Raw genomic sequence first — 26,462 nt, 5'->3', positions numbered from 1 at the left:
GCAAACAAAGACCTTTGATGGGGTGGAATCCTGTACTTCCATCATAAATATTTCATCTCCCTCTCCTCGCTAGCTTATATTAACCTAATTCATGGATATCTTCATGGGGCACCAGGGCAGTTGATCCTATTAAATTCAGTGAAGAGCTGGAAAGGGATAATGCAGGCAGGGGGGGAAAACCCACTTGAATGAGCCCTCTGTGTTTAATATACTACTATACATTTGGAAGCTGAGGCTGAATAAAGCGTGATGAATGGATTCATTTAGGCTAGAGAAATAATGTGACATCTTTGACTAGGAGTTTAAATTCTGAATTCCCAGTTCGTCTAAAAGGCCAAATTGAGCTTGAGTTCCTGGATCAGCCTGGGAGGATGCCCCTTAGAAGGTTGCCAAGCCGACTCAGACCATTTTTCTATTTCTCCAAGGCTGGGGGCGTCTGAGCAGTAAGTGGAATGATTCAAATTGAGCCCCTGATGATTTTACCCAAAAAAAGGAAGAAGAAAGAAACAATTAAAAGTGGCATTATTCAGCTGTCCCTAGGAGGGGAAGCTGGCCAGGGAAAAAGGGCACTAGTCTGGGATTGAGGACTAGACTTGGGTTCTGACTTTGGCTCTTTGCTAATTCATTGTTTGCCTTTGGGTAAGTTACTTCCTTGGGTCCCAGTTTCCTTTATCAAATGAGAGGGCTGGGCAAAGTGATCTCTAAGGTCACACCAAGCTAGGACATTCAAGGATTAATCCATAATGCATATGTGTGACAGGAGTGATGGTAGGGGGAGCTGACCTGCTGGATTAGGGTACCTCCAACAGAGCTGGGCATGCACTCTCTGTGGGCCATGTGCTCTGTTCCCTTGAAAAATACCTTCTACGTTTGGCTGGGATGACACATCAGCTTCTGATAGATCACCAAGAGTCCCCAGGATTACACTTCCAAGACCCCAGGTCAAATACCAAAATCAACGAACTCTGTCTTTTCCTTGGTACTGCTGTCCCTGAGATGCCCAGTATCTTCAAGTCATCTTTGAGATCAGAGTTCAAATCTGGCCTCAGACGCTTATTAGTGTGACCCTGCGCAAATCACATAATCATTGTTTGCCTCAGTTTCCTCAACTGTAAAATGGGCATAACAGAAGCCCCTACATCACAGAATTGTGAAGATCAAAGGAAATATCTGCAAAATGCTTAGCACAATGCCTAGTAGATAGTAGGTGATTGGCAAATTCCTCCTTCCTTTCCTTCTTATTTTCCCTTCCCTTCTTCCCTTTCATTCTTCTTCCTTCCTTCCTTCCTCCCTCCCTTCCTTCCTTCCTTCCTTCCTTCCTTCCTTCCTTCCTTCCTTCCTTCCTTCCTTTCTTCCTTCCTTCCTTCCTTCCTTCCTTCCTTCCTTCCTTCCTTCCTTTGTTAGCTTGCTCAAGCAGTGCCTTTCCTACCTGGATTCAGCAATTGAAGATCTTATGACAGTCACCATGGTCAAACTCTTTGGGTTCTGTGTGCTTAGGAAGGTTACAGTTTGTTGTTCAGTCATGTCCAACTCTTTGTGACCCCATGAACCATAACATGACAGGCCCTTCTATTCTCCACTATCTCTAAATCTAAGTTCATGTTCTTTGTTTCCATGACACTATCCATATCATCCTCTGCCATTCCCTTTTCCTTTGCTTTTAATCTTTCCCAGAATCAGGGTTTTTTCCAATGAGTCTCATCTTCTCTTCGTGTGGCTAAAATATTTAAGCTTCAGCTTCAGTATTTGATCTACCAGTCAATAGCCTGAATTAATTTCTTTAAGTATTGACTGATTTGATCTCCTTGCTGTCCAAAGGACTCTCAAAGTCTTCTCTAGTACCACAATTCGAAAATGTCAGTCCTGCAGCACTCAGCTTTCCTTATAGCTCAACTCTTACTGCCATGCATTGTTACTGGAAAAACCAAAGCTTTGACTATAAGGATCTGTGTTGACAAGGTGATGTCTTTGCTTTTTAGTATGCTGTCCAGATTTGCCATAACTTCCTTCGAAGGAGCATCTTTTAATTTCATGGCTGCAGTCATCATCTGCAGTGATCTTTGAACCCAAGAATAGAAAATCTGACACTGCTTCCATTTCTTCTCCATTTGCCAGGAAGTGATGGGACCAGTTGTCAAGATCTTAGTCTTCTTGGTAGCATCAAGTCAGTTTTTACACAGGGTAGCTGCACACAGAAGACAAACCCAAGGGCACATGCAACACAAGGAAACACAGACAAACAGGAAGCTTCATCCAGGCACAAAAGATCACCAAAGCCACTCGAACAAAATTGTCACTAGCCATTTTCTTTCTCTTTTTCCATCAAATGAGAGGATGTATAAAGCAACTTGCAAGACTTTAGTACTATGAATGCTAGTCATTATTACTATTTTTCCATTTAACCTATATGGAATTGGGGCCAAAAAAGGAGAGAAGGATTTCAACCTCTTTGCTTTTAATTTCTGCCCTTAACAGCCTCAGACTTAGGAGTGAGTACTCTTTTGAGGAATACTGACAACAGCTCCTGCCTTCTTGAATAAGGACAATAAAACCCACTTCCCTAGTAGTCAATTGCCAAGCAAACTTAATAATTCAAGACCTAGATGAAAACCTAAAAGTAAAAAAGAAAAATGTCACTGGACACGTAAAACTAGCCATTGTCAAGGAGAGCAATGAGGATAACACTGAAAGGGCTGTCCAGTTAATACTCATTCAGAGAAAGTGAAAGGGTAGATTTGGTTAGGCACAAACATACATAAAGACATGACTATTTTTATGAACACGCAGATGAGGTTTCAGAGGACACTTTAATTTATAGATGAGGAAACCAAGGCCCAGAGAGAACTCCTTGGTGAACTTGCTTTTCTGGTATCTCAGGATCAAACTCTTGCAGCCTAAATATGGACCTCACCAAGCAGGGATATGGGTCAGCTCTAAAAAACCAACACAATAAATAAAAAAAAAAAACAATAGAGCAGTTTGGGTTTTTTAGGGAGGTCAGAGGGGAGGGGTAAATAGCCCTACTATACACCTGGAGGCATCACAACAGTACTTTTCATGTCTGTTATGAAACAGTACAAATCATCATCACCTTCTTTTTTTCCTCCTCCTTCTCTTCCTTATAGTATTTTGAGGAACAGTTAATTGCTTGATTCTTCTCTCTCAGCTCCACTCTTGACTCTATAGTCTTCTCCTCCATTCTTCCCCAAAAGCTTCTCACCCTGGAAAATCCCTCTGCCCCTGCAGCCCTGTTATTTTATTTCTGAGCTCTTCCTGGGACCTCTATTTTGATGAAATATCCAGTCAACCCCAGACTCAATCCTTCACTTCTCTCTTAGTTTTGATTGTGATCTCATGACTTCTCCATCCGTTTCCCAAATCCCTGTTTTTCAGCTCCATTTTAGGTATTACCTTCATACATTAGAATGTAAACTCCTTCAGGGTAGGGGCTGTCATTTTTTTTGCTTATATTTTCTTTCCTAGCACCCAGCACAGTACGTGGTACATCTTATTGTTATCATTTCAGACTCCTTTCTTGGCAAAGATAATAAAATTTGTCATTACCTTTTCTAGCTCATTTTATAGGAGAGGAAACTGAGGCAAATGAGGTTAAGGGACTTGTCTAGGGTCACAAAGCTAGTAAATTTCTGAGGCCAGATTTGAACTCAGGAAGGAAGTGCTTAATAAATAATAAATAAATAAAGTCTTGTTGGCTTGATGGTGCTAGCAGAAGGAAGGGTTATAAGTAATTTCCTTGTACTTCATGGGGATGTCAGTAAAGATTTTTATGATTCCACTTTCTTTCCACCACTTTTATTTGTTATGATGAGTACTCTCAAGCAGGTGGTTTTTTTAATTATGAAGAGATTAACAGGTAAAAGAGTGATCTTCATGAGAGACCTTGATTTACAATGACAGAAGTTGCATTGAAATTTTAAAAAAGTTAACTCATTGAGTACAAATCCCCTACTTTGTAGCTCATAGGTCTAGAGTTGAAATGGACCCTAGTAGGTTCTTTGGGCAACTTGTTGAAAAAACATCCATTCTACAATATGTCTAGCAGGTCATCATGCAGCCTTTATTGGAAAACTTTCAATGAGGTTCACTACTCCTGAAAGTAACCCTTTTCACCCAGGGACAACTAGAATTATTCTCATCAAATTGTGGCTAGTGGCTAAGAAGGTCTATAGAATCAAGATAGTAAGGGATCTGAGGTTGCTAAAGACTTTTATCAGATGCCGCAGTAGATAGAACTCTGGGCCTAGAGGCAGGAAGATGAGTTCAAATCTGGCCTCAGACACTTACTAGCTGTGTGACCCTGGGCAAGTCCTTTAACCTGTTTGCCTCAGTTCCCTCATCCATAAGACAAACTGGAGAAGGAAATGGCAAACCACTCCAGCGTCTTTGCCAAGAAAACTGTAATTGGGGTCACAGTGTAGACATGGCTGAAAAATACCTGAACAACAGTTTTAACCAGGTTGATTAGCTTAAAGCTTCACTAAGACTTTTGGGATACCTTGTATAAAGGGCTTTTCCTACATCCCTTTACTTCTATCCACCAAAGCATCCATAGAAGATTGGTACCCCCTAATAATCTCATATTTATTTTCCCCAAGGTTTTGTTGCCACCTCAAATTTGGGGAGGGAAAATGATAAACAATCATAAGGGAAAGAATAAATGTTATAACGTGAACAAAAATGATATAAGAAATTAGAATGCTTAGTTGTTAACTTTGATATATAACTAACATAAAATTGGCTAGCTCTACACTAAATGAGCCTCATCCCAAACCGTGTACAGAATAGGTTTGGCTCCTCAAGGCAGGACAAAATCTTTAAGATCAAGGCAAGATTTTTATATAGGAAAACCATCACGTGCATTTTCTCCTATTACAAGCTTTGTTCCAGACCTCTCTTTTCTAGGAGGAGAGACTCAGGTCTTTGCCTCCTTCCAATTTGTGATCTGACTGACCTAGGTAAGTAGGCAAATTATAATAAGTAACCCCGTCTCTAATCAATCCACAATCTTACCCAAGTGGTATGTCTATTCCCTGCTTAATCTACCCCACCCTCCATCCTACCTAATTACTCCAAGAGGATAATGGGATCCCGAAGGAACATAATTTTTAGTGATGTTCACTTCATCAACTCACTTTCAAGTTCATCAACTTCATTTGTTTATAAGGTCATTCAAGGGTATATAGATTTTAGTGCTCTTGACCTCAGGGAGGATTTTGGATTGATGCTTGGAAAGTTGGGGCATTTGGTCATTCTGGCACAGGGGAACTTAATTTATTAGAAGGGATGAGGCTTCAGATACCCTCAGGACCCATGTTGTTTCAGATGCGCTAAGTTAGGAGCCAGTGACCACATCAATGTTTTCCCAAGAAATGAAAACTTGTGGGGATGGGTGATTGGAGTGATGGGGGGCCCTCCCATAAAGTGAAGGATACAAAACAAAGGTGGTCCCATCATAGAAGGTGTAATGAAACCTGATGGCCCTCTTCGACATGGTATCCAATGTCTGAGAACGATGGCCAATGGGGTAAGAAGGGCGTACTGCAGGACGTATGCGAGTCTTTGAGAGACCTTTATAGGTACCTGAGTGAGAACCGGACTTCTTCTCATTGTAGTTGTGTAAAATGACAGGGAAAGAAAATCTCTTCCCTTTCCATGAGTTCTTTTCAGCTTCTCTGGAAGAAATTGGAGGTGAGTGAAGTTCAGTTGCATTTTAACTAAACACACAGGGTCCTTCATTCCAAATCCCTGTACTGGATTATTCTGATTTCCTATTTGTGGGTTTGCTACCCCTGGAGTTTTCCTGGACTGTCTAGTAGAGTTATCCTGAGCACAGGACCATTCGAGGATGACCAATGATGAAATGGCAGGAAGAGATATTCTCTTTTCTGGATCTCTTAGGGTAAACCCCTCAGACTCACAGCCATCCACACAGCTATGGCCTGGTCTATGGTGCCTAGCATGATAATCTTCCTACAGAAGGTACTCAATAAACATTTGTTTAATTACATCAAGACACCTTGCTACATGAACTAACTTAATAATGATACAAGGAACAGATGGCAGTCTAATGACTACTTTTTGTAAGTTTTCCCAACATAAGCCTCTAAATAACTTTAAAAAGTGTATCAAATTGAATTCTAAGTTACTTAGCCAACAAAAATCACAGTGAGTCACTTTTTAGCCCAGGACAGTTTGGGAGGACAGAAGGAGAGGTCTATGGACATGTGCCAGGAACATGGCACAGTAGTAACACCAGTTAGAGGCCTTTGAGGTGGTGGCAGTGACAATAGCAATAGCAATGGTACCTGGAATGCTTAGCACCCAGAGATAGTAAAAGGATGAAACCCCTGGTCAGTAAGAGATAACAGGTTACCCTCATGCTAGCACTGAGCTTAGGACCAGGTGCCATTTGGCAGCTCCATTGCCCATTATCCAGTTCTAGGTCACAGTTTCAGGGTGGAGGAGTTGTGGTCATGAGGAAATATGGGCCCTGTCTGGGTAAGGACTAGAGTAAGGGCACTGACCTCACCTTTCTGATCACCCTGATCACATCACTTTAGAAGCACTGAAAATTTACAGGTCAGTGAGCTGTGAGAATAGCAGAATATAGATGCCTAGAGCTGAAAACAATCACCCTGCCCTCCTTAACCCACAGAAGTAAGCAGAGTCCAGCTCTAACATAAAGTCCAAAGTCATGAAATAGGATGAAAAAAATGAGCAAACAGCAAAAAGAAGACGAAGAAGAGCCTGAACACAAAAATTCTACTATGGTAACAGAGAAATTTAAGACAAAAACTGAGAAGAGAACAATGACTTGAAAAATATCTATAAGCAAAGCCTCAAAGAAAAATGCAGTTTGGACACAAGCCCTACAAGAATTTCTAGGAAAGGTAAAGAAAGGGATATATTTTAAAAGAGTGAAAAAAAAAAAAGATTTAATAAATCAAATAAAAGCCATATAGGAAAAACTGGGAAAAGAAATGAGATCAATAAAAGAAAATTAACAGTTTGGTAAAAGAGGCACAAAAATGCTGAAGAAAATAGCTCCTTAAAAATCAGAATTGGACAAATTGTAAAAGAATGGCAAAATGGAAAAAAAACCTCACCGAAAAAAATAATGCCTTAAAAATTAGAATTGGCCAAGTGGGAGCTAATAATTCCATGAAACATCCAGAAACAATAAGACAAAGTAAAAAAAATATAGAAGAGAATGTGAAATATCTCATAGATAAAACATTCTACCTGAAAATCAATGAGAGAGATAATTTAAAAATTCTCGAGCTTTCTGAAAGTTAAGACTTTTTTAAAAAAGATCTTAAACATCATATTTCAAGAAATTATGAGAAAAAACTGCCCAGATATCTTAGAACCAGAGGACAAAATAGGAATTGAAAGACTCCACTGATCACTTTCAAAAAGGGAGCTCAAAATGAAAACTTCCAGAAGTATTGCAGAAAAATTCCAGAGCTCCCAGGTCAAAGAGAAAATACTGACAACAGCAAAAAAGATATAATTCAAATACCATGGATCCATAATCAAGATGACACAAGATTTAGCAGCTATCAAAGTAAAGAAATGGAGGGCTTGGGATATGATATTCTAGAAAGCAAAGGAAATAGGATTACAAATAAGAATAACCTACTCAGAAAAACTTAGTCTAATCCTACAGAGAAAAAATGGTTATTTAATGAAGTAAAGGACTCCCAGGCATTCCTGATGAAAAGATTAGAGGTAAAAAAACATATGACATTCAAAGACAGGATGTAAGAAAAACAGAAAAAGGAAATATGAGTGAGAAAACATAAGGAAATTAATAAGGTTAGTTCATATTTGTAACTATTTATACTCCCAGATGGGAAGGTGACATATGTAACTTCTAAGAACTTTATTATTATTAGGGAAATTAGTAAGATTCTACTTGGACAGAGGGCATATGTGTGTGTCTATTACTTACACATGATCTCAAAAGAAAAATACAAGGCTGAAAAAGGTGGATGTATTGGGAGGAGGAGGAAAGGAGATGAAGGGTCATGAAAATTCTTTCACATAAAAGAGGAATATAGAAAGAATTTCTACAACAGAGGGGAAAAGGCAGGGGGAGCAGGCAATGCTTGAACTTTACTCTCATCTGAATTGGTTTAAAGAGGGGATACATACACATACACCCACATACACACTACATACACACAGAGTCAGGTTTCAAAATTCTTCTGGTCCACCTGAGAAGGAGGAAGGGAAAGGACTGTGAGAAAGGTGGGAGGTGATAAGAGGGATGGTAGATTAAGGGATGCACAGTGGTCATAAGCAAAAAGACTTTTGAAAAGGAAACAAGGTTGAAAAACAGAAGGATAAATAGATGAGAGTAGGATGGAGGGAAATACACATTTAGTAACTACAAATGTGAATGTAAAGAGGATGAACTCACCCATAAAATGGAGAAAGATAGCAGAATAGATTAGAATCCAGTATAGAAAGATATACATGGAGTTAAAATAAGAAATTGAAACAAAATCTGTTATGCTTTAACTAAAATAAAAAAGGGCAAGGTTACAATCATGATCTTGGACAAAGCAGAAGCAAAAAATAGACCTAATTAAAAAAAGCAATCAAGGAAACTACAGTTTGCTAAAAGGTACCACAGAAAATGACATGGCATCTAAATTCTTGAAATAAAAATTAAATGAATCACAGGAGGAAATAAGACAGTAAAACTGCTAGTGGATAAACTTTAATTTCTCTCTCTCAGAGTTAGATAAATCTAAACATAAAATAAATAAGAAAGAAATTAAAGAGATGAGTAGAATTTTAGAAAATTTAGATGTGATAGACTTCTGGAAAAGCTGAATGGGAATAGAAAGGAATATATCTTTTTTTTTTCAGCTGTACATGGCACCTGCACAAAATTTGACCATGTACTGGGGCAAAAACCCCTCACAAACAAATACAGAAAAGGAGAAATATTAGATCTACTCTTTTCAGACCACAATACAATGAAAATCACATTCAATGAATGACCTTTGAAGTATAGATTAAAAATTAATTGGAAACTAAATAACCTATTCTTAAAGAATGTGTGGTCAAAGAACAAGTCACAGAAACAACTAATAATTTCTCTAAAGATAATGACAACAAGGAGGTAACATGCCAAAATATGTGAGATGTAGCCAAAGCAATTAGAGGAAAATTTACATCTCTAAACATTTACATCAATAAAAGAGAGAAAGAACAGACCAGTGAATTGCGCATGCAACAATAACAAAACCTAGGACAAATAAATTTAAAATATCCAATTAAGAGACTAAAATAGAAATCCTAAAAATCACAGTAGAGATCAATAAATTTGAAAGTTAAAAAATGGAACTAATCAATAAAACTAGGATATAGTTTTATGGGGGGAATAAAATCAATAAATCATTGGTTAGATTGATTTTAAAAAAAGAAAAAAGCAAACCAAATTACCAGTATCAAAAATGAAAAAGGTGAATGCTCTACCAAAGAAGATAAACTGGAAGCAGTTCTTAGAAGTCAATTTGCCCACTTATATGCCAATAAAATTGAAAATCTAAGTGAAATGCATGAATATTTATAAACTTCCCAGATTAGCAGAAGAGGAAGCAGAATCCTTAAATAGACCTATCTTAGAAAAAGAAATTAAAAAGGTCATACATAAGATTCCTAAGGAAAAAAAAAAACCCAGGTACAGATGGATTTGCAAGCAAATTCCACCAAACATTTAAAGAATAATTAATTCCAATAGTATTCAAACTGTTTTGGAAAAAATAAAGGAGTCCTATGAAATTAATTTTATGCTACAAATATGGTTTTGATGTCTAAACTAGAGGGAGTAAACGTTTTCTTCATCTTTTTTTGTGTTTCCTTTAGCAAGCAGTTGACTCATTTTTCATAATTTTCTTGCATCACTCTCATTTCCCTTCCCAATTTTTGCTCTAATTCTCTTGATTTTCAAAATCCTTTTTGAGCTCTTCCATGGCCTGAGATCAATTCATATTTTTCTTTGAGGCTTTGGTTACAGGAGCTTTGATTTTGTTGTCTCCTTGTGGTTATGTGTTTCATTGTCATCCAAAGTAAGATTCTATAGTCTGATTCTTTTTCTGGTTTTTGCTCATTTTCCCAGCTATTTACTTGACTTTATTGCTTTGTCAAGGTAGATCTCTGCTTCCAGTTGGGGTAGGGTTGTACTGTAAGCTGCTTGATCCTCTCACAATCTGCGGGCCTAGAACTCCAGAAACTGTTGCTGCTGTCCCTGTCCCTGCTGCTGCTGCTATGGGCTCCTCCTCCAAGGGCTCCTCCACCCCCTCCATCACCTTGGGGTTGGGGCTTGACCACTCTACTCTCTCACACAGGTCCCACAGATTTTTTCCAATGACCCTCCAATTTGTCCTCAGTGTTTTGGGGTCATGAAGTCTGGAAACCACCACAGATGGCTGAGATTCAGTCCCCCCAAGACCTGTTCAGGTCCTGTCTGTACGTGTGTGGACCACACTAGACTGCACTCTGCTCCCAGTATGGTGTCATAGGCACTTCCTTGTGACCTTCCAGGCTGTCTTGGGCTGGAGATTTGCTTCACTCCATCATTCTGTGGGTTCTGTAGCTCCAGAATTTGTTGAGATTCATTTTTTACAGGTTATTTGGTTGGGTCTGGGGAGAGAACACTAGCAAGTCTGTACTGTTACTCTGCCATCTTGGCTCTGCCCTCCCCCCTCATTTTGTTTTTCTAAGATAGGGTTATTTAAGTCTTCCATTTCCTCTTCTGTTAACCAGGGAAATTTATATTTTTATAAATTTTCATCTACTTCAGTTAGATTTTCAGATCTATGGGAATATAATTGGGCAAAATAGCTCCTAAGAATTGCTTTAATTTTCTCTTCATTGGTAGTGAATCTGCCCTTTTAATTTTTCATAGTTGTAATTTGGTTTTCCTTTTCCTCTTTGTAAAAACCAAATTAACCAATGGTTTATCTACCTTATTGGATTTTCATAAAACCAGTTCCTACTTTTAATTTTAGTTCAGGGATTTCTTATTTTCAATTTTATTGATTTCTACTTTAATTTTCAGAATTTACAGCTTGGTATCAAATTGGGAATTTTTAATTTGTTGTTTTTCTTGTTTTTTTAGTTGCATGCCAAATTCATTGATCTCCTCTTTCTCTATTTCATTCATGTGAGCATCTGGAGATATAAAATTTCTCCTAAATACATATTGCTTTGGCTTCATCCTTTTGGGATTTTACTATGTTGTGTCAGTGCTTTCATTCTTTTTAATGAGATTGTTTCTATGATTTGTTTCTTTGTTTTGTTCTTTGTTGTTTCTACGATTTGTTCTTTGACCCACTCATTCTTTAAGATTAGATTTTTAAATTTGCAATTAATTTTTAATCTATGTTTCTATGGCATTTTACCAAATGTAACATTTATTGTATTAAGGTCTGAAATGTATGCACTTAATATTTCTCCTCCTTTCCATCTGGTTCTGAGTTTTTCATGCCATAACAAATAGTCAATTTTTGTGTAAATGCCATGTACCACAGGGAAAAAGATACATTCCTTTCAATTCCTTTCAGTTTTCTCTAGCAGTCTAACATGTCTAACTATTTTTTATAACTCTATTCATCTCTTTAACTTCTTTCATTTGTTTTTTTGGTTAGAATTATTTAGTTCTGAGATGGAAAAACTGAAGTCCCTACTAGAAAGGTTTTATCATTTCCTCCTGTACCTCATTTAACTTTCCTTTAAAAATTGGATGCTTTACCATTTGTTACATATATATTTAGTGCTGACATTACTTCATTGTCTATGATACCTTTTGGCAAAGTAGTTTCTCTGTTGGGCCTGGAGTCTTGTCTCAGACACTTACTGTGTGACCCTGGGCAAATCACTTAATTTCTGTTGCCTTAATCCACTAGAAAAGAAAACCACTCCAATATTTTTGCCAAGAAAACCCCATGGAGTGCTCTGGTCCACAGGATCACAAAGAGTAGGACATGACTGAACAGCAAGAACCAATTTCCCTGTTTATCTTTTTCAATTAGATCCACTTGCTTTGTCTCAGATCATGATTGCTAGCCCTGTTTGTTTTACGTCAGCTGAAGCATCATAGATTGCTCTGGTCCCTTATTTTTATTCTGTGTTGTCTCCCTGTTTCAAATGTGGTTTTATTGTAAACAACATATTGTTTGATTCTGATTTTTTTTGCCCACTCTGCTATCAACTTCCATTTTATGGATGAGTTCATTCCATTCACATTCACAGTTATAATTATCAACTGTGTATTTCCCTCCATCCTATTTTCTCTCCCCCTTTTTTCTTCCCCCCATCTCTCTCCAAAAGTCTGTTTGGTTTTTGGCCACCACCTCCCCCAATCTTTCCTCTTTTCTATCATCATCCCCTTCCACTTCCCCCTTCCTTTCTCACTTACCCAACTGAATGTATATGTTATTCCCTCTGTAAAAGCTCTTTCTTTCATGCCTTTTTATGTGAGATAATCTACCCCATTCTACCTCTCTTTCCTCCCTTCTCCCAGTGTTTTCCTCTTGCTCAGATTGACTAATATGAATGGAGGGGAAATGATAAATGATGGGAGGAATGTGGGGAAATAGGTACACTCAACACACTATTGATAGACTATGAACTGGACTAACCATTCTGAAGGACAGTTTAGAACTAGGCCCAAAGGACTATAAAATTGTGCATACCCTTTGACTCAGCAATACCACTACTAGGTCTGATCACAGAGATCAAAGGAAAAGGAAAAAGACCTATATGTACCAAAATATTTATATTTCTTTTTGTGGTGGCGACAGCAAAGGATTAGAAGTTGAAGGAATGACCATTAACTGGGGAATGGTTAAACAAGTTGTGGTATATGACTGTGATGGAATAAGAAATGATAAGCAGGATGATTACAGAAAAACTCGAGAACACTTAGTTGAGCTAATACAAAGCGAATGAACAAAACCAGAACATTATATACTGTAATTGCAATATTGAAACAATTATTAACTGTGAAAGACTTAGCTACTCTAATCAATACAATGATCCAAAAAGATTCCAAAGAGCTCATTATAAAAAAATTGCTATCCACTCCCAGAGAGAGACTGGTGAACTCTGAGTGCAGAATGAAGCATATTTTTAAGCTTTCTTCGTTTTTCTTGCTTCCCCCTGCCACATATGATACATTAATAAGGAAACATGTTTTCCATGATTTTATATGTGTAATGGGTATCATATTTCTCACCTTCTCAATAGGTAGGGTAAGGGTAGAGGGAGAGAGGGATAGAATTTGGAACTGAAAATTAAAATAAATAACAATAATAACAATTGGTAGTGTTTATATAGCCTTTTAAGTTTTGCAAAACATGTTTTGAGGCCAATAGAAGTAAATCTTGCCTAAGGTCGCACAGCTAGTAAGTATCTGAGTTGAGATTTGAACTCAGGTCTTCCTGATTCCAAGTCTAAGACTCTATCAGCTACACTGTTGAGTTGCCTAGCAACAAAACAGCAACAAAAACCTTAAAAATAGTTGGTTCTATAATGTGATTTTAGGATGTGCTTGAACTGGCCCTGTTTGTAGGAAAAGTTGCCTTTTCTCTACAAGGTGTGTGGTATGAAGGCCTGGTTACTCTCCAAAAGCCTTTTCCAGCTGCTGGGCTGATGATGCCTGAATGTCCACTATTAGGTATTCCTTCTGGGAGAGAAGGTGGGATAGGAAGTGGATGCACTGAAAATAAACTTTTCTAATTATGATCTCACTTGTTAGGTATATTTCAGGGAGCCTCAGCACAGAGCTGGCTGACCTTAGATAGTGTTTCTATATACCTGTTTCTCCTACACCAATTCAGCAGCTGGACAAGGCCTGGGTGTCTTTCCCTGGATGCCTTTGTGTGGGGATTAGAACCTTACTATCACCAGCCACGTCTCCTCAAGCCCCAAGAATTCTCCCTCCATTCTCACTTTCCTTCCCTAGAAAGAGGCTTAAAAAATAAAATAAAGAGAGGCTTACATAACTCGACACATTTCTTGCAGCTTTTCCCGGACCTGAATGCAGGGGTCATTAAACAAAAAAGGTTCACTGCTGCTGCTTCCTGTAATTCTTCCTGTAGAATCATCAGCACCTGATAGCTTGTGTTTACCTGGGAGAGGAAAGGAGCCTCTAAGTGACTCTTGTGCTATCAGTCCGTGGCACTTCAGGGCAGGGAGGAACTTTGTAAAGATTTCTAAAAAGAAAAGACTCAAAAGAAGTAGGGAGAGCTTGGTCTAGTGGGACAAAAAAAATCACTATCGATCAATCAATCAATATTTATAAAGCAGAGGGCCAAAGACAAAAACAATAATAATAGCTAGCATTGAAATAGCTCCCACTATGTGTAAGGCATCATGCTAAGCACTTTACAAATATCATCTTGCTTGATCTTTACAACAAAGATCTTGGGAGGTAGGTGCTATGATTATCTCCATTTTACAGTTGGGGAAACTGAGGCAAAAAGTTAAGTGTTTTTGTCCAAGGTCACCCAGCTAGCAAGTGTTTAAAGCTGGATTTGAACTCAGATCTTTGTGACTCTGCTCCTTGAACCAAGACTTCCTTTTCTTTGTATAGGACCAGGATTGTGATTAACCAAATACAAATTCATTTCAAATTCATTCATCTACAGTAGATGAGCAGATACCAATAGCAAAAGCTGGATTATATCAGTGCCTATACAATTTTTTGATGCTAAAAAGAGGATCTCATTTTCAAAAACCCAGGTCATTAAGAGAATGACCAAGTTGAAATTGGCAGGATCAAGTGCTAAGGGCTGGAAGGTGCCTTGGTAGGTACCCCTTCATTTAAAGATGAGGAAACTCAGGTCCCACAGAAGTGAAATTACTCAACCAAGGTCATTCAGGCAGTGTATGAGAGAACTGAGATTTGAACTCTGCTTATCTTGGTTCCAAATTCAGCTTTCTTTGCATTGTCCAACACTGCCTCTATCATGAATTCCTCTCTGAGAGATAGGTGGTGTCATGGATAGCGGTTGGCATTTGGAATCAGGAAGAAATGAGTTCCCGTCTCTCCTAAGACTCTAACTGTGTGACCCTGGGCATATCTCTCAAGCTGAATTCCTACATCTATAAAATGGGTACAACAATAGTACCTACCAAGTCATTGTGAGATTTAAACACGATAAAATATGTAAAGTATTTTACAAACTTTAAAACACTATCATCATTGCCATCTAATCAAGACATGGGTGCCTCTATTTCTGGATTAAAAAGGGAAATAAAAGGTGGTTATAAAAAAATAGCTGGGAGGTTTTTTTGCGGGGATAGGGTGGGCTGGGGTATCACTTACTTATGATGCTTCCTCTCCTCTCTTTTGCTCCAGAGAGTGAAAAACTCAAACAGGAAGTAGAAGCCTGAAAAATGAGCTGGTAAGGAGAGTTCACCCCTATGGTAGTAAAGACGTTGAGCCGGTTTCCTGAAGCAGAGAATAAAAGTTGCTCAGAGAGGTGCAGTTTTCTCCGTCTGCGATCTACCCAGATCAAAGGCATGGACTTCTTTCGTATCTGGTCCCAGTTTGACTTGTAAGTCACGGCATCACCTTCCTGATGCCCTGATCCTTCTCAAGAAAGAAGGACAAATAAACATCAACCCAGTAAGTGCCTACTATGTGACACAGAAAAAAGTGAATGAGATGATCCCTATTGTAAATCAGGAATTTGCAGCCTTGTGGGAAAGATGATAAATACATATATTAGAGAAAATAAAAATAAAGTTCTTAGATACAAGGCAGTTAATGAGGGAACAAGCCAGGCAGGGTTGGGGAAGGGAGTCAGAAGGTAGTACTTGGAATGGGTCTTGAAGAAGCATTCTGTGAGATGAAGGCGAGGAGTGAGTGCTTCTTGGTATGGGGGAACTGCTATGGGAAGATGGAGTGGCGTGTAAGGAAGAGAGAGAATGGCAATTTCATCAGATCACAAAGAAGTACAAAAGAGGGATTCTTGTGTAATGTAACTGCAACTGGACAAGTAGGAAAGGTCTAGGTTGTGAAAGGTTTAAAAGATAAATGGGATTTTCTATTTGATCGTGGAGCTAATGGGGAGTGACGGTTAGATTTTCACTTTAGGCAGTTTTTGGAGAAGGACTGACTATGGAGAAGGGACTTCAGATAGAGACTAGAAACCAAGGGAAACCAAGAATATTGTCTAGGTTATAAACCTGGGTGACTGGAAGAATGGTGATGCCTTTTACAGAAATAAGTAAGTGTATAAGAGGGGTGGATTTGAGGGAAAGATAAGGGGGAAGGAGGGATTGAGAGAGAAAAAAAAGTCATGCCATCTGGCAACTTTGTTTTCCAACTAAATTTTCCTGCTAAGTAGTTAAATTCAGCTGTTTCTAGGCTGTTGAAGATTGTAAATGTTATTCATATTTCCTAGATGTGGACATCCTAGGATAAAACATAGTTACCCTGCTGTGGCAATAATTCCACTTCTAAAAATTATTCCTCTTGCATTATATTTTGGTCCCTTTAGCTTGGATGAATGACTGACTTCAGATCTCACCATGCTATTTGCTTACTCTGTGGTTCCATGAAAATAGGTTTAGGGGAAGTAAAAATTCATTGGACAGATACCCGAGGTTCTGGGAGAATCAAGGCTTTCTTCCCTATGAAATGCTTTTAAGTTCATATGTGAAAAGCTAAGGCCCTATATTACAGAAGAGGAAGAGAGCAGGGAGGAATCATGCATGGCCATGAGGGAGGAATCCGGGGTAACAACTAAAGCTAGTTGTCATTGTTGTATTAAAAATGAACATATTATGTGAGGTCAAATGGCACATCCTGATGGAGGCTTCAGATGAACAATTCAGATACTATAAGAATTTTAGGTCCAAATGCAGATGTAAATCACTATACAGACAGATGAAATGTTCTGGTTAAAACGACAACAACCCATAAACAACTTGGTGTAAATTAGTTTTTCATTTTGGCAGTTTGGAACCTTCTGAAAATAATTATACTTTTTAAAAAAAATCTATTTATTTATTTATCTATCTATTTATTTATTTATTTATTTTTAATTAATTTATTTAACTTTTAACATTCATTTTAACAAAATTTTGGGTTCCACATTTTCTCCCCATTTGTCCCCTCCCCCAACCCCAAAACACCAAGCATTCTAATTGCCCCATCACCAATCTGCCCTCTCTTCTATCATCCCTCCCTTCCCTTGTCCCCATCTTCTCTTTTGTCCTGTAGGGCCAGATAACTTTCTATACCCCTTTACCTGTATTTCTTATTTCCTAGTAGCGAGAACAGTACTCGACAGTTGTTCCTAAAACTTTGAGTTCCAACTTCTCTTCATCCCTCCTTCCCCACCCATTCCCTTTGGAAGGCAAGCAATTCAATATAGGCCAAGTCTGTGTAGTTTTGCAAATGACTTCCATAATAGTCATGTTGTATAAGACTAACTATATTTCCCTCCATCCTATCCTGGCCCCCATTGCTTCTATTCTCTCTTTTGATCCTGTCCCTCCCCAAGAGTGTTGACTTCAAATTGCTCCCTCCTCTCATTGCCCTCCCTTCCATCCTCCCCCTCATCCTGCTTATCCCTTTCTCCCCCACTTTCCTGTATTGTAAGATAGGTTTTCATACCAAAATGACTGTGCATTTTATTCCTTCCTTTAGTCGAATGTGATGAGAGTAAACTTCATGTTTTTCTCTCACCTCCCTTCTTTTTCCCTCTACTAAAAAGTCTTTTGCTTTCCTCTGTTATGAGAGATAATTTGCCCCATTCCATTTCTCCCTTTCTCCTCCTGATATACTTGTCTCTCACTGCTTAATTTCATTTTTTAAAAATATGATCCCATCCTATTCAATTCACTCTGTGCTGTGTGTGTGTGTGTGTGTGCGTGTGTGTGTGTGTGTGTAATCCCACCCACTACCCAGATACTGAAAAGTTTCAAGAGTTACAAATATTGTCTTTCCATGTAGGAATGTAAACAGTTCAACTTTAGTAAGTCCCTTATGACTTCTCTTTGCTGTTTACCTTTTCATGCTTCTCTTCATTCTTGTGTTTGAAAGTCAAATTTTCTTTTCAGCTCTGGTCTTTTCATCAAGAATGTTTGAAAGTCCCCAATTTCAACGAAAGACCAATTTTCCCCTTGAAGTATTATACTCAGTTTTGCTAGGTAGGTGATTCTTGGTTTTAGTCCTAGTTCCTTTGACTTCTGGAATATCCTATTCCATGCCCTTCGATCCCTTAATGTAGAAGCTGCTAGATCTTGTGTTATCCTGATTGTATTTCCACAATACTTGAACTGTTTCTTTCTAGCTGCTTGAAATATTTTCTCCTTGACCAGGAAACTCTGGAATTTGGCCACAATGTTCCTAGGAGTTTCTCTTTTTGGATCTCTTTTAGGCGGTGATTGGTGGATCCTTTCAACATTGATTTTGCCCACTTGTTCTAGAATCTCAGGGCAGTTTTCCTTGATAATTTCATGAAAGATGATGTCTAGGCTCTTTTTTTGATCAAGGCTTTCAGGTAGTCCCATAATTTTTAAATTGTCTCTCCTGGATCTATTTTCCAGGTGAGTTGTTTTTTCAATGAGATATTTCACATTATCTTCCATTTTTTTCATTCTTTTGGTTTTGTTTTGTGATTTCTTGGTTTCTCATAAAGTCATTAGCCTCCATCTGCTCCATTCTAATTTTGAAAGAACTATTTTCTTCAGTGAGCTTTTGAACCTCCTTTTCCATTTGGTTAATTCTGCTTTTGAAAGCATTCTTCTCCTTATTGGCTCTTTGAACTTCTTTTGCCAATTGAGTTAGCCTATTTTTCAAGGTGTTATTTTCTTCAGCATTTTTTTGGTTCTCCTTTAGCAAGGTGTTGACCTGCTTTTCATGCTTTTCTTTCATCTCTCTCATTTGTCTTCCCAGTTTTTCCTCCACCTCTCTGACTTGATTTTCAAAATCCTTTTTGAGCTCTTCCATGGCCTGAGCCCATGGTATATTTATTTTGGATGTGTGGGATACAGAAGTCTTGACTTCTGTGTCTTTCCCTGATGGTAAGCATTGTTCTTCCTCATCAGAAAGGAAGGGAGAAATTATCTGTTCACCAAGAAAGTAACCTTCTATGGTCTTATTTTTTTCCCCTTTTCTGGGCATTTTCCCAGCCAGTGACTTGCCTTCTGAGTTTTCTTTCCACCCCCACCACACCTGCAGATCTGCCCAGCCAGGGCTTGGAGTCTGAGATTCAAATGCTGCTTCCCAGCCTCAGGGCTTTGGGTGGTGGTGGGGCTGCTATTCAGTGTGAGATTAAGTTCAGGTGCTCAGGTGGGGGCAGGGCCGCCACTCGGGGCTTAGTTCCCTCAGGGGGTTTATGCAGAGACCTTCAACAATGAATCTGGGCTCCTGTCTGCTTGAGGAGTCCAGGTCTGCTGCTGCCCCCGCTGCTGCCTCCTGAGGGGGCCTGAGTTATGGGGACACCCCACTCCCCTCTCGACCAGCCACAGAGACCCTTTCACTGACCCTTGTCACCTATGGGTGGAGGGACCTGGACGGCTGCTGGAGATTCTGTCCCTGAAGCCTGCTCGGATCTGCTCCTCTTGGTGTGGTGTGGCCAAGGCAGGGCTGGGGTCTGCTCCGGGTCCAGTGCACGATGAACCTTTCACGTCAGGTTTTCAGGTCTCTCTGAAACAGAAATCTTGTCTGCTCCATTGTCCTGTGGCTTCCACCGCTCCAGAATTTGTTGGGAGTTCTTCTTTACAGATATTTTATGGGCTGTGGGTTCAGAGCTAGCATATGTGTGTCTTTCTACTCCACCATCTTGGCTCCTCCCCCAATAATTATACTTCTTGTAAAGTCATAAGATCATTGAGAGCTGAATGGCACTTTAAGGGTCAGTAGGTCGAACTCTCTCATTTTGATAGTTGTTGAAACTGAGGTCCAGGCCTGGCCAAGGTCAATCAGGCAATAAGCAAGCAACAGACAGAGCTGGAATTCCAACCCAAGACTTCTGACTCCAAGCTCAAGGCATTTTCCATTGTACCATGCAGCCAAATGATCACCATCCCCCTAATTCTCTGTTGTGCCAACCCCAGATGGAAAATCCTTTTCCATAGTCAAGAATCATGTAGAGTGCCATATTCTTATAACAGAAAACTTTAAGACTCAGATTAAGCAGGTTCCCATGCAATGAAGAGTCTCTCAAGTCATTGCTAATGTTTCAAGGTGTAGAATACCTGGGGAAAATTCTTCCTTCTACAGTTTAGCTTTCTCCAAATTTGTCTTTTCTAGAGCCGAGCTTCTTAATTTTTTGAGTGCACATACACTTTTTTGGAAGCAAACGTCTGCAGATTACCTCTTAGAATGAGGTTTTTAAAAATGCATTAAGATAAAATATATTGTACTACAAAGAAAACATTACATAGAAATAAAATATGATTTCCCTGCCCATCCAAGTAAACTGACCCTTCTGAAATCAAACCACAGAATGAGTGTAATTTACAAAAAAAATGCAAAACAGCTAGGCATCTAATCCCTGGGAAAAATTAACCATCATCTTGCAAATAGAAGTAAATATTTTCAGAAGGGGGATGTTAACAATAAAAACCATTGACCACTGGCATCAAAGCTAGTGGTTCCTCAGTTTCTTAAGGGGACCCCATGTAGGATTCAGATTTGGCCATACCCATCCTATAGGATTTTCCATCTTTGTCACAGAGGGTGGAAACCTCAAGCAAAGATCTTGCCATATGAGAAAAGGTTTATATCTTTGACTAAATTTCAATTCATGACTCCAAAAAAATAAATCACCTTCCCTTTGATACCACCTGGGAGACAGACATCCTTTTGTTCTTTCTTTAAAAAAAAACCAACTCAGTAGCTCTGTAGCCTTAAAGGGAGGTGGTATTGGGTTCTTTCCTTCCCCCTGAAAGTAGAATTTAATTATCTTGTCAAACCTGCTTTCCCCAGTCCAACTGTGTCCAGCATAGACTCCAAAATAATCTCCTTGGCCTTGAGATGCAGGAGCTTGCTTGCTTCAACAAAATGCTTTGAAACATCCATGGGGCTTGAACCTGTAAAGGAATAAAGAAAAATTATTTTTTTCTCAACAATATACCATTGAACCAGAGGAAACAGTCCTGCAAATGAGTAGACAATTTGGATAAGCTTGGACATTTGGGGCAAGTGGAGGCACAGGGTTCTGAGGGGGCTTCTTAGAAAAGAGCAGCCAGCACTCACATAGAGTGTCCACAATTTTGGGCCCCTGCCTTATCTCCCCATTACATTGTTTACCTTGGCATACCCTATATTTGACATTCACAAACAACAGGGGAATGACAAACAGATAATGAAATGTACTGCCCTCCTCTTAGTAGAGAGGTGGGAGATACTAGGGCACAGTGTCAAATACATTTATCAGAAGAAGCCATTCTGTCAGGTATTTTTACAAAAATTTTTTTTTGTTATAAGGAAGTGCTGTGGTAGGAATGGAGAAGGCAGAGTAGGGAAGGTGTTTTCAGAAACAAAGGCTGCGAAAACAAAATATGTCAGTAACAGGGCAAGGAAAATTTCATCTCTGTGTTTGTATTCCTGATGACTAACACACATAGTAGGCACATAATAAATGCTTGATGGGTAACTGATTGGATAAATCATTTGGTTTTTAAAGAGAAATAGCAAAGGAGAGGCATTGGCAGATGGGAAATTGGGGAGGCAGTTATTGCATTAGGATTCTTAATTTGGCCACTCTACTGGTGTTGTTGGGCTTATCTATCCCAGAACACACAGGAAGACCCCTCCCCCACTAGCTCTCCCAGGTATAGACCATGGAAAAGTGGAGGGCAGGGCTCAAGATGAAATAAAAAGGGAACGGGTCAGTCTTCTCCCTCCTCATAAATCTGGACTGTGTTTGCCCACTCCTTAATCAGCTACCTGGGGCTTGTAGGGGAGGAGAGCGCTGGGAGAAGAAGAAAAAGGAAAAAAAGAAGGAAGGTTAGAAAGAGAAAGTGCAGATATATTCCAAAGTGGAGAAGGACTTCTCCTTCCCCCAAGAAGAATTACAGCTGTTCAAACTTTCTTATTTCACAGATGAGGAAAGTGAAACCCAGAAAAGTGAAATGATTTGCGGGAGGTAATCTGTCTCAGGTGGGACTTGACTCTACAAAGAATGTCTGTACAATGAATATGAGGGCCTAGACTTTTTCATTTGAGGGGCAGAATGGTGTAGTGGTTAGAGCAGTTGGCCCCTCCCCCCCATGTGGTCTTGGACAAGTTACTTACCCTAAACCTTAGTTTTTTCATCTACAAAATGAACAGTTTGGACTAGATAACCTAAACCCTACCTAGAGGGGCTCACCTGCAGAGGGCTCTATCATCATCTTCATCTTCAGGGAGAGAAGTTCTGAAAGCAGGTGGATTGACTTCTTTTGGAATTTTTGAATGATCTGCTGGCTGTTGTGCATCGGTTGGATGAGGGCTGCAGGCGATGGTGGGATCTTTGTCATGGGCTTCTTGGAGGGGATGGTAAAAGACACATCTACAGAAGAGGCCTGTCCAAAAAGGATGTCCAGGCCAGAGATCTTGGATGCTGATTCGCTGGGGAGTTCCATGATGAGCTCCTCCCATGTGAACTCAAAGATGTTTTTGATGCCTCTGGGCATGATGATGCCCAAGCTCCTGCAGGAGATCAGAAGCCTCGAGATCTCCTCCAGAAGCTTGGGGGCCATCACCTTGTACTGATGGTACAGGTCTACATTACTCTTGGCAAAGTTGCTCATGATGCCATCGTGCCTAAAGATACTTTCTAAGTTGGAAGAGGAACCTGGAAAAGAAAAGAATTAATGGAGGTAGCATGGAAAAGTGGAAAGAACTCTGACTATGAAGTCAGAGTTCCTAGGTGCAAATCCCACCTTTGATGTTTACTACCTCCACGATCTTGAATAAATCATTCAACTTGGCCTCAGTTTCCCCATCTAGAAAATCAAGGGGTGTGAACTAGCTGGCCAGCTCTAGATCTATAATCCAATGTCTGAAATAATTGCTAGCATTTGTATGGTGCTTTACAAATATTATATCATAGGGTGGAGCCAAGATGGCGGAGTAGAAAGACACACATACACATAGCTCCGAACCCACAGCCTATAGAACATCTGTAAAAAAGAACCCCTGGCGAATTCTGGAGCAGCAGAGGCCACAGAACGGTGGAGTGGAGGAGATTTCTGTTCCAGAGAGCCCTGCAAACCTCTCGCAAAAGGTCCATCGAACTGTGGATGTGGAGCTGAGCCAAGCCCAGCCCTGCATTGGCCGCAGCACCAAGAGGAGCAGATCCGAGCAGGCTTCAGGGACGGGATCTCCAGTGGCCGTGCGGGTCCCTCCACCCACAGGTGACGGGGGTCAGTGAGAGGGTCTCTTTGGCGGGTCGAGAGGGGAGTGGGGTGTCCCCATAACTCAGGACGCCTCGGGAGGCAACAGCGGAGGTGGGAGCAGACCTGGGCTCCCCAAGCAGGCAGGAACCCAGATCCATTGTTGAAGGTCTCTGCATAAACCCCCTGAGGGAACTGAGTCCGTGAGGCAGCCCTGCCCCCACCTGAGCACCTGAACTTAATCTCACATTGACTAGCAGCCCTGCCCCCGCACAAAGCCCTGAGGCTGGGAAGCAGCATTTGAATCTCAGACCCCAAATACTGGCTGGGAGTGGGTGTGGAGAGGACACTCAGAAGTCAAGTCACTGGCTGGGAAAATGCCCAGAAAAGGGAAAAGAAATAAGACTATAGAAGGTTACTTTCTTGGTGAACAGGCATTTCCTCCCTTCCTTTCTGATGAGGAAGAACAATGCTTACCATCAGGGAAAGACACAGAAGTGTCTTCTGTATCCCAGCCCACTCAATGGGCTCAGGCCATGGAAGAGCTCAAAAAGGATTTTGAAAATCAAGTTAGAGAGGTGGAGGAAAAGCTGGGAAGAGAAATGAAAGACATGCAGTCAAAGCATGAACAGCAGGTCAGCACCCTGCTAAAGGAGACCCAAAAAAATGCTGAAGAAAATAACACCTTGATGGCCTAGCGCTACCAGACCTTAAACTGTACTATAAAGCAGCAATTATCAAAACCACTTGGTATTGGCTAAGAAACAGAGAGGTAGACAAGTGGAATAGACTTGGCACTCAAGATGCAGTAGGCAAGGAATATAGCAACCTTCTGTTTGATAAACCCAAGGACCCCAGCTTCTGGGATAAGAACTCATTGTTTGACAAAAATTGCTGGGAAAACTGGATAACAGTGTGGCAGAAATTAGGCATAGACCCATACCTGACACCGTACACAAGAATAAAGTCCAAATGGGTACATGATTTAGGTATAAAGATTGATACCATGAATAAACTGGAGAAGCAAGGAATAGTGTATTTATCAGATCTATGGAGAAGGGAAGAATTCTTTACTAAAGGAGAGATAGAATGCATTATGAAATGCAAAATGGATAACTTTGAGTACATTAAACTGAGAAGTTTTTGCACAACCAAACCCAATGCAACCAAAATCCGGAGGGATGTAGTAAATTGGGAAAAAATTTTCACAGCTAAGCTCGGGGATAAAGGCCTCATTTCTAGAATATATAGAGAACTGACCCAAATGTATAATCATACAAGTCATTCCCCAATTGATAAATGGTCAAAGGATATGAACAGGCAATTTTCAGAGGAAGAAATTAAAGCTATCTATAATCATATGAAAAAATGCTCTAAATCACTATTGGTTAGAGAGATGCAAATCAAAACAACTCTGAGGTACCACATCACACCTATAAGATTGGCAAACATGACAGAACAAGAAAATGATAAATGCTGGAGAGGATGTGGGAGAGTTGGAACACTAATTCATTGTTGGTGGAGCTGTGAGCGCATCCAACCATTCTGGAGAGCAATTTGGAACTATGCCCAAAGGGCTACAAAAATGTGCATACCCTTTGACCCAGCAATATCGCTACTAGGACTATATCCCCAAGAGATCATAAAAATGGGAAAGGGTCCCACATGTACAAAAATATTTATAGCAGCACTCTATGTAGTTGCCAAAAACTGGAAGTCAAGGGGATGTCCATCAATTGGGGAATGGCTGAATAAATTATGGTATATGAATGTAATGGAGTACTATTGTGCCATAAGAAATGATGAACAAGAAGACTTCAGAGAGGCCTGGAAGGACTTATATGACCTGATGCTGAGTGAAAGGAGCAGAACCAGGAGAACTTTATGCACAGCAACAACCACAGTGTGTGAGAGCTTTTTCTGGTAGACTTAGATTTTTGTAATAACACAAGAACTTCTGAAAAAAAAAAAAATCCCAATGGTGGACCTCAAGGCAAAATGCCTTCCACACTCAGAGAGAGAAATATGGAAGTCACTCACATAATGTAGCAGATCGTGTTTGTGTATGTGTATCTGTTTGTGTATCATGTTCTGATTTGTTATACGGATTCTTTCATTTATCTTAGTCTGACTACATAGCATGACTATAGTGAAAATATACTCAATAGGAAAGTATATGTAGAATCTATACAGAATTGTATGCAGTCGTGGGGAGGGAGGGAGGTAGTGGGGGGTGGGTGGGGAGGGATAAAATCGCAATTGTATGGCAGTGATTGTTAAACATTAAAAAAATAAAAAAATATTAAAAAAAAAAAAAAAAAAAAAAAAAAAAAAAGAAAATAACACCTTGAAAAATAGGCTAACTCAACTGGCAAAAGAGGTTCAAAAAGCCAATAAGGAGAAGAATGCTTTCAAAAGCAGAATTAGCCAAATGGAAAAGGAGGTTCAAAAGCTCACTGAAGAAAATAGTTCTTTCAAAATTAGAATGGAGCAGATGGAGGCTAATGACTTTATGAGAAACCAAGAAATCACAAAACAGAACCAAAAGAATGAAAAAATGGAAGATAATGTGAAATATCTCATTGAAAAAACAACTGACATGGAAAATAGATCCAGGAGAGACAATTTAAAAATTATGGGACTACCTGAAAGCCTTGATCAAAAAAAGAGCCTAGACATCATCTTTCATGAAATTATCAAGGAAAACTGCCCTGAGATTCTAGAACCAGGGGGCAAAATAAATATTGAAAGAATCCACCAATCACCTCCTGAAAGAGACCCAAAAAGAGACACTGCTAGGAACATTGTGGCCAAATTCCGGAGTTCCCAGGTCAAGGAGAAAATATTTCAAGCAGCTAGAAAGAAACAGTTCAAGTATTGTGGAAATACAATCAGGATAACACAAGATCTAGCAGCTTCTACATTAAGGGATCGAAGGGCATGGAATAGGATATTCCAGAAGTCAAAGGAACTAGGACTAAAACCAAGAATCACCTACCCAGCAAAACTGAGTATAATACTTCAGGGGGAAAATTGGTCTTTCGTTGAAATTGGGGACTTTCAAACATTCTTGATGA

The 26,462-nt window shown here is 39.6% G+C and overlaps 1 protein-coding gene across 3 annotated transcripts in view; it reads right to left on the bottom strand.

The window, feature by feature from the left end:
• Positions 1–26,462, bottom strand: part of C3H3orf20 (chromosome 3 C3orf20 homolog) — a 104,798-nt gene that overhangs the window by 59,652 nt on the left and 18,684 nt on the right. For 2 of the 3 annotated variants that reach the window (XM_072598383.1, XM_072598382.1), the window contains 5 exons: positions 22,380–22,844; positions 20,980–21,096; positions 15,371–15,496; positions 14,042–14,171; positions 5,454–5,693 (listed from right to left, as the gene is read on the bottom strand). In XM_072598383.1, the coding sequence (XP_072454484.1) occupies positions 5,454–5,693; positions 14,042–14,171; positions 15,371–15,496; positions 20,980–21,096; positions 22,380–22,800 (1,034 nt within the window). In that variant the 5' untranslated portion in view covers positions 22,801–22,844. The remainder of the gene's footprint in view (positions 1–5,453; positions 5,694–14,041; positions 14,172–15,370; positions 15,497–20,979; positions 21,097–22,379; positions 22,845–26,462) is intronic. The other variant, XM_072598384.1, reaches the window with a different exon arrangement.

This window comes from Notamacropus eugenii, chromosome 3 (genome assembly GCF_028372415.1).
Source record: "Notamacropus eugenii isolate mMacEug1 chromosome 3, mMacEug1.pri_v2, whole genome shotgun sequence".
In the NCBI taxonomy this organism is placed as follows: Eukaryota; Metazoa; Chordata; class Mammalia; order Diprotodontia; family Macropodidae; genus Notamacropus; species Notamacropus eugenii.
Note: the sequence above shows the minus strand (reverse complement) of the source record. Positions and strands in the feature narration are given on the sequence as shown.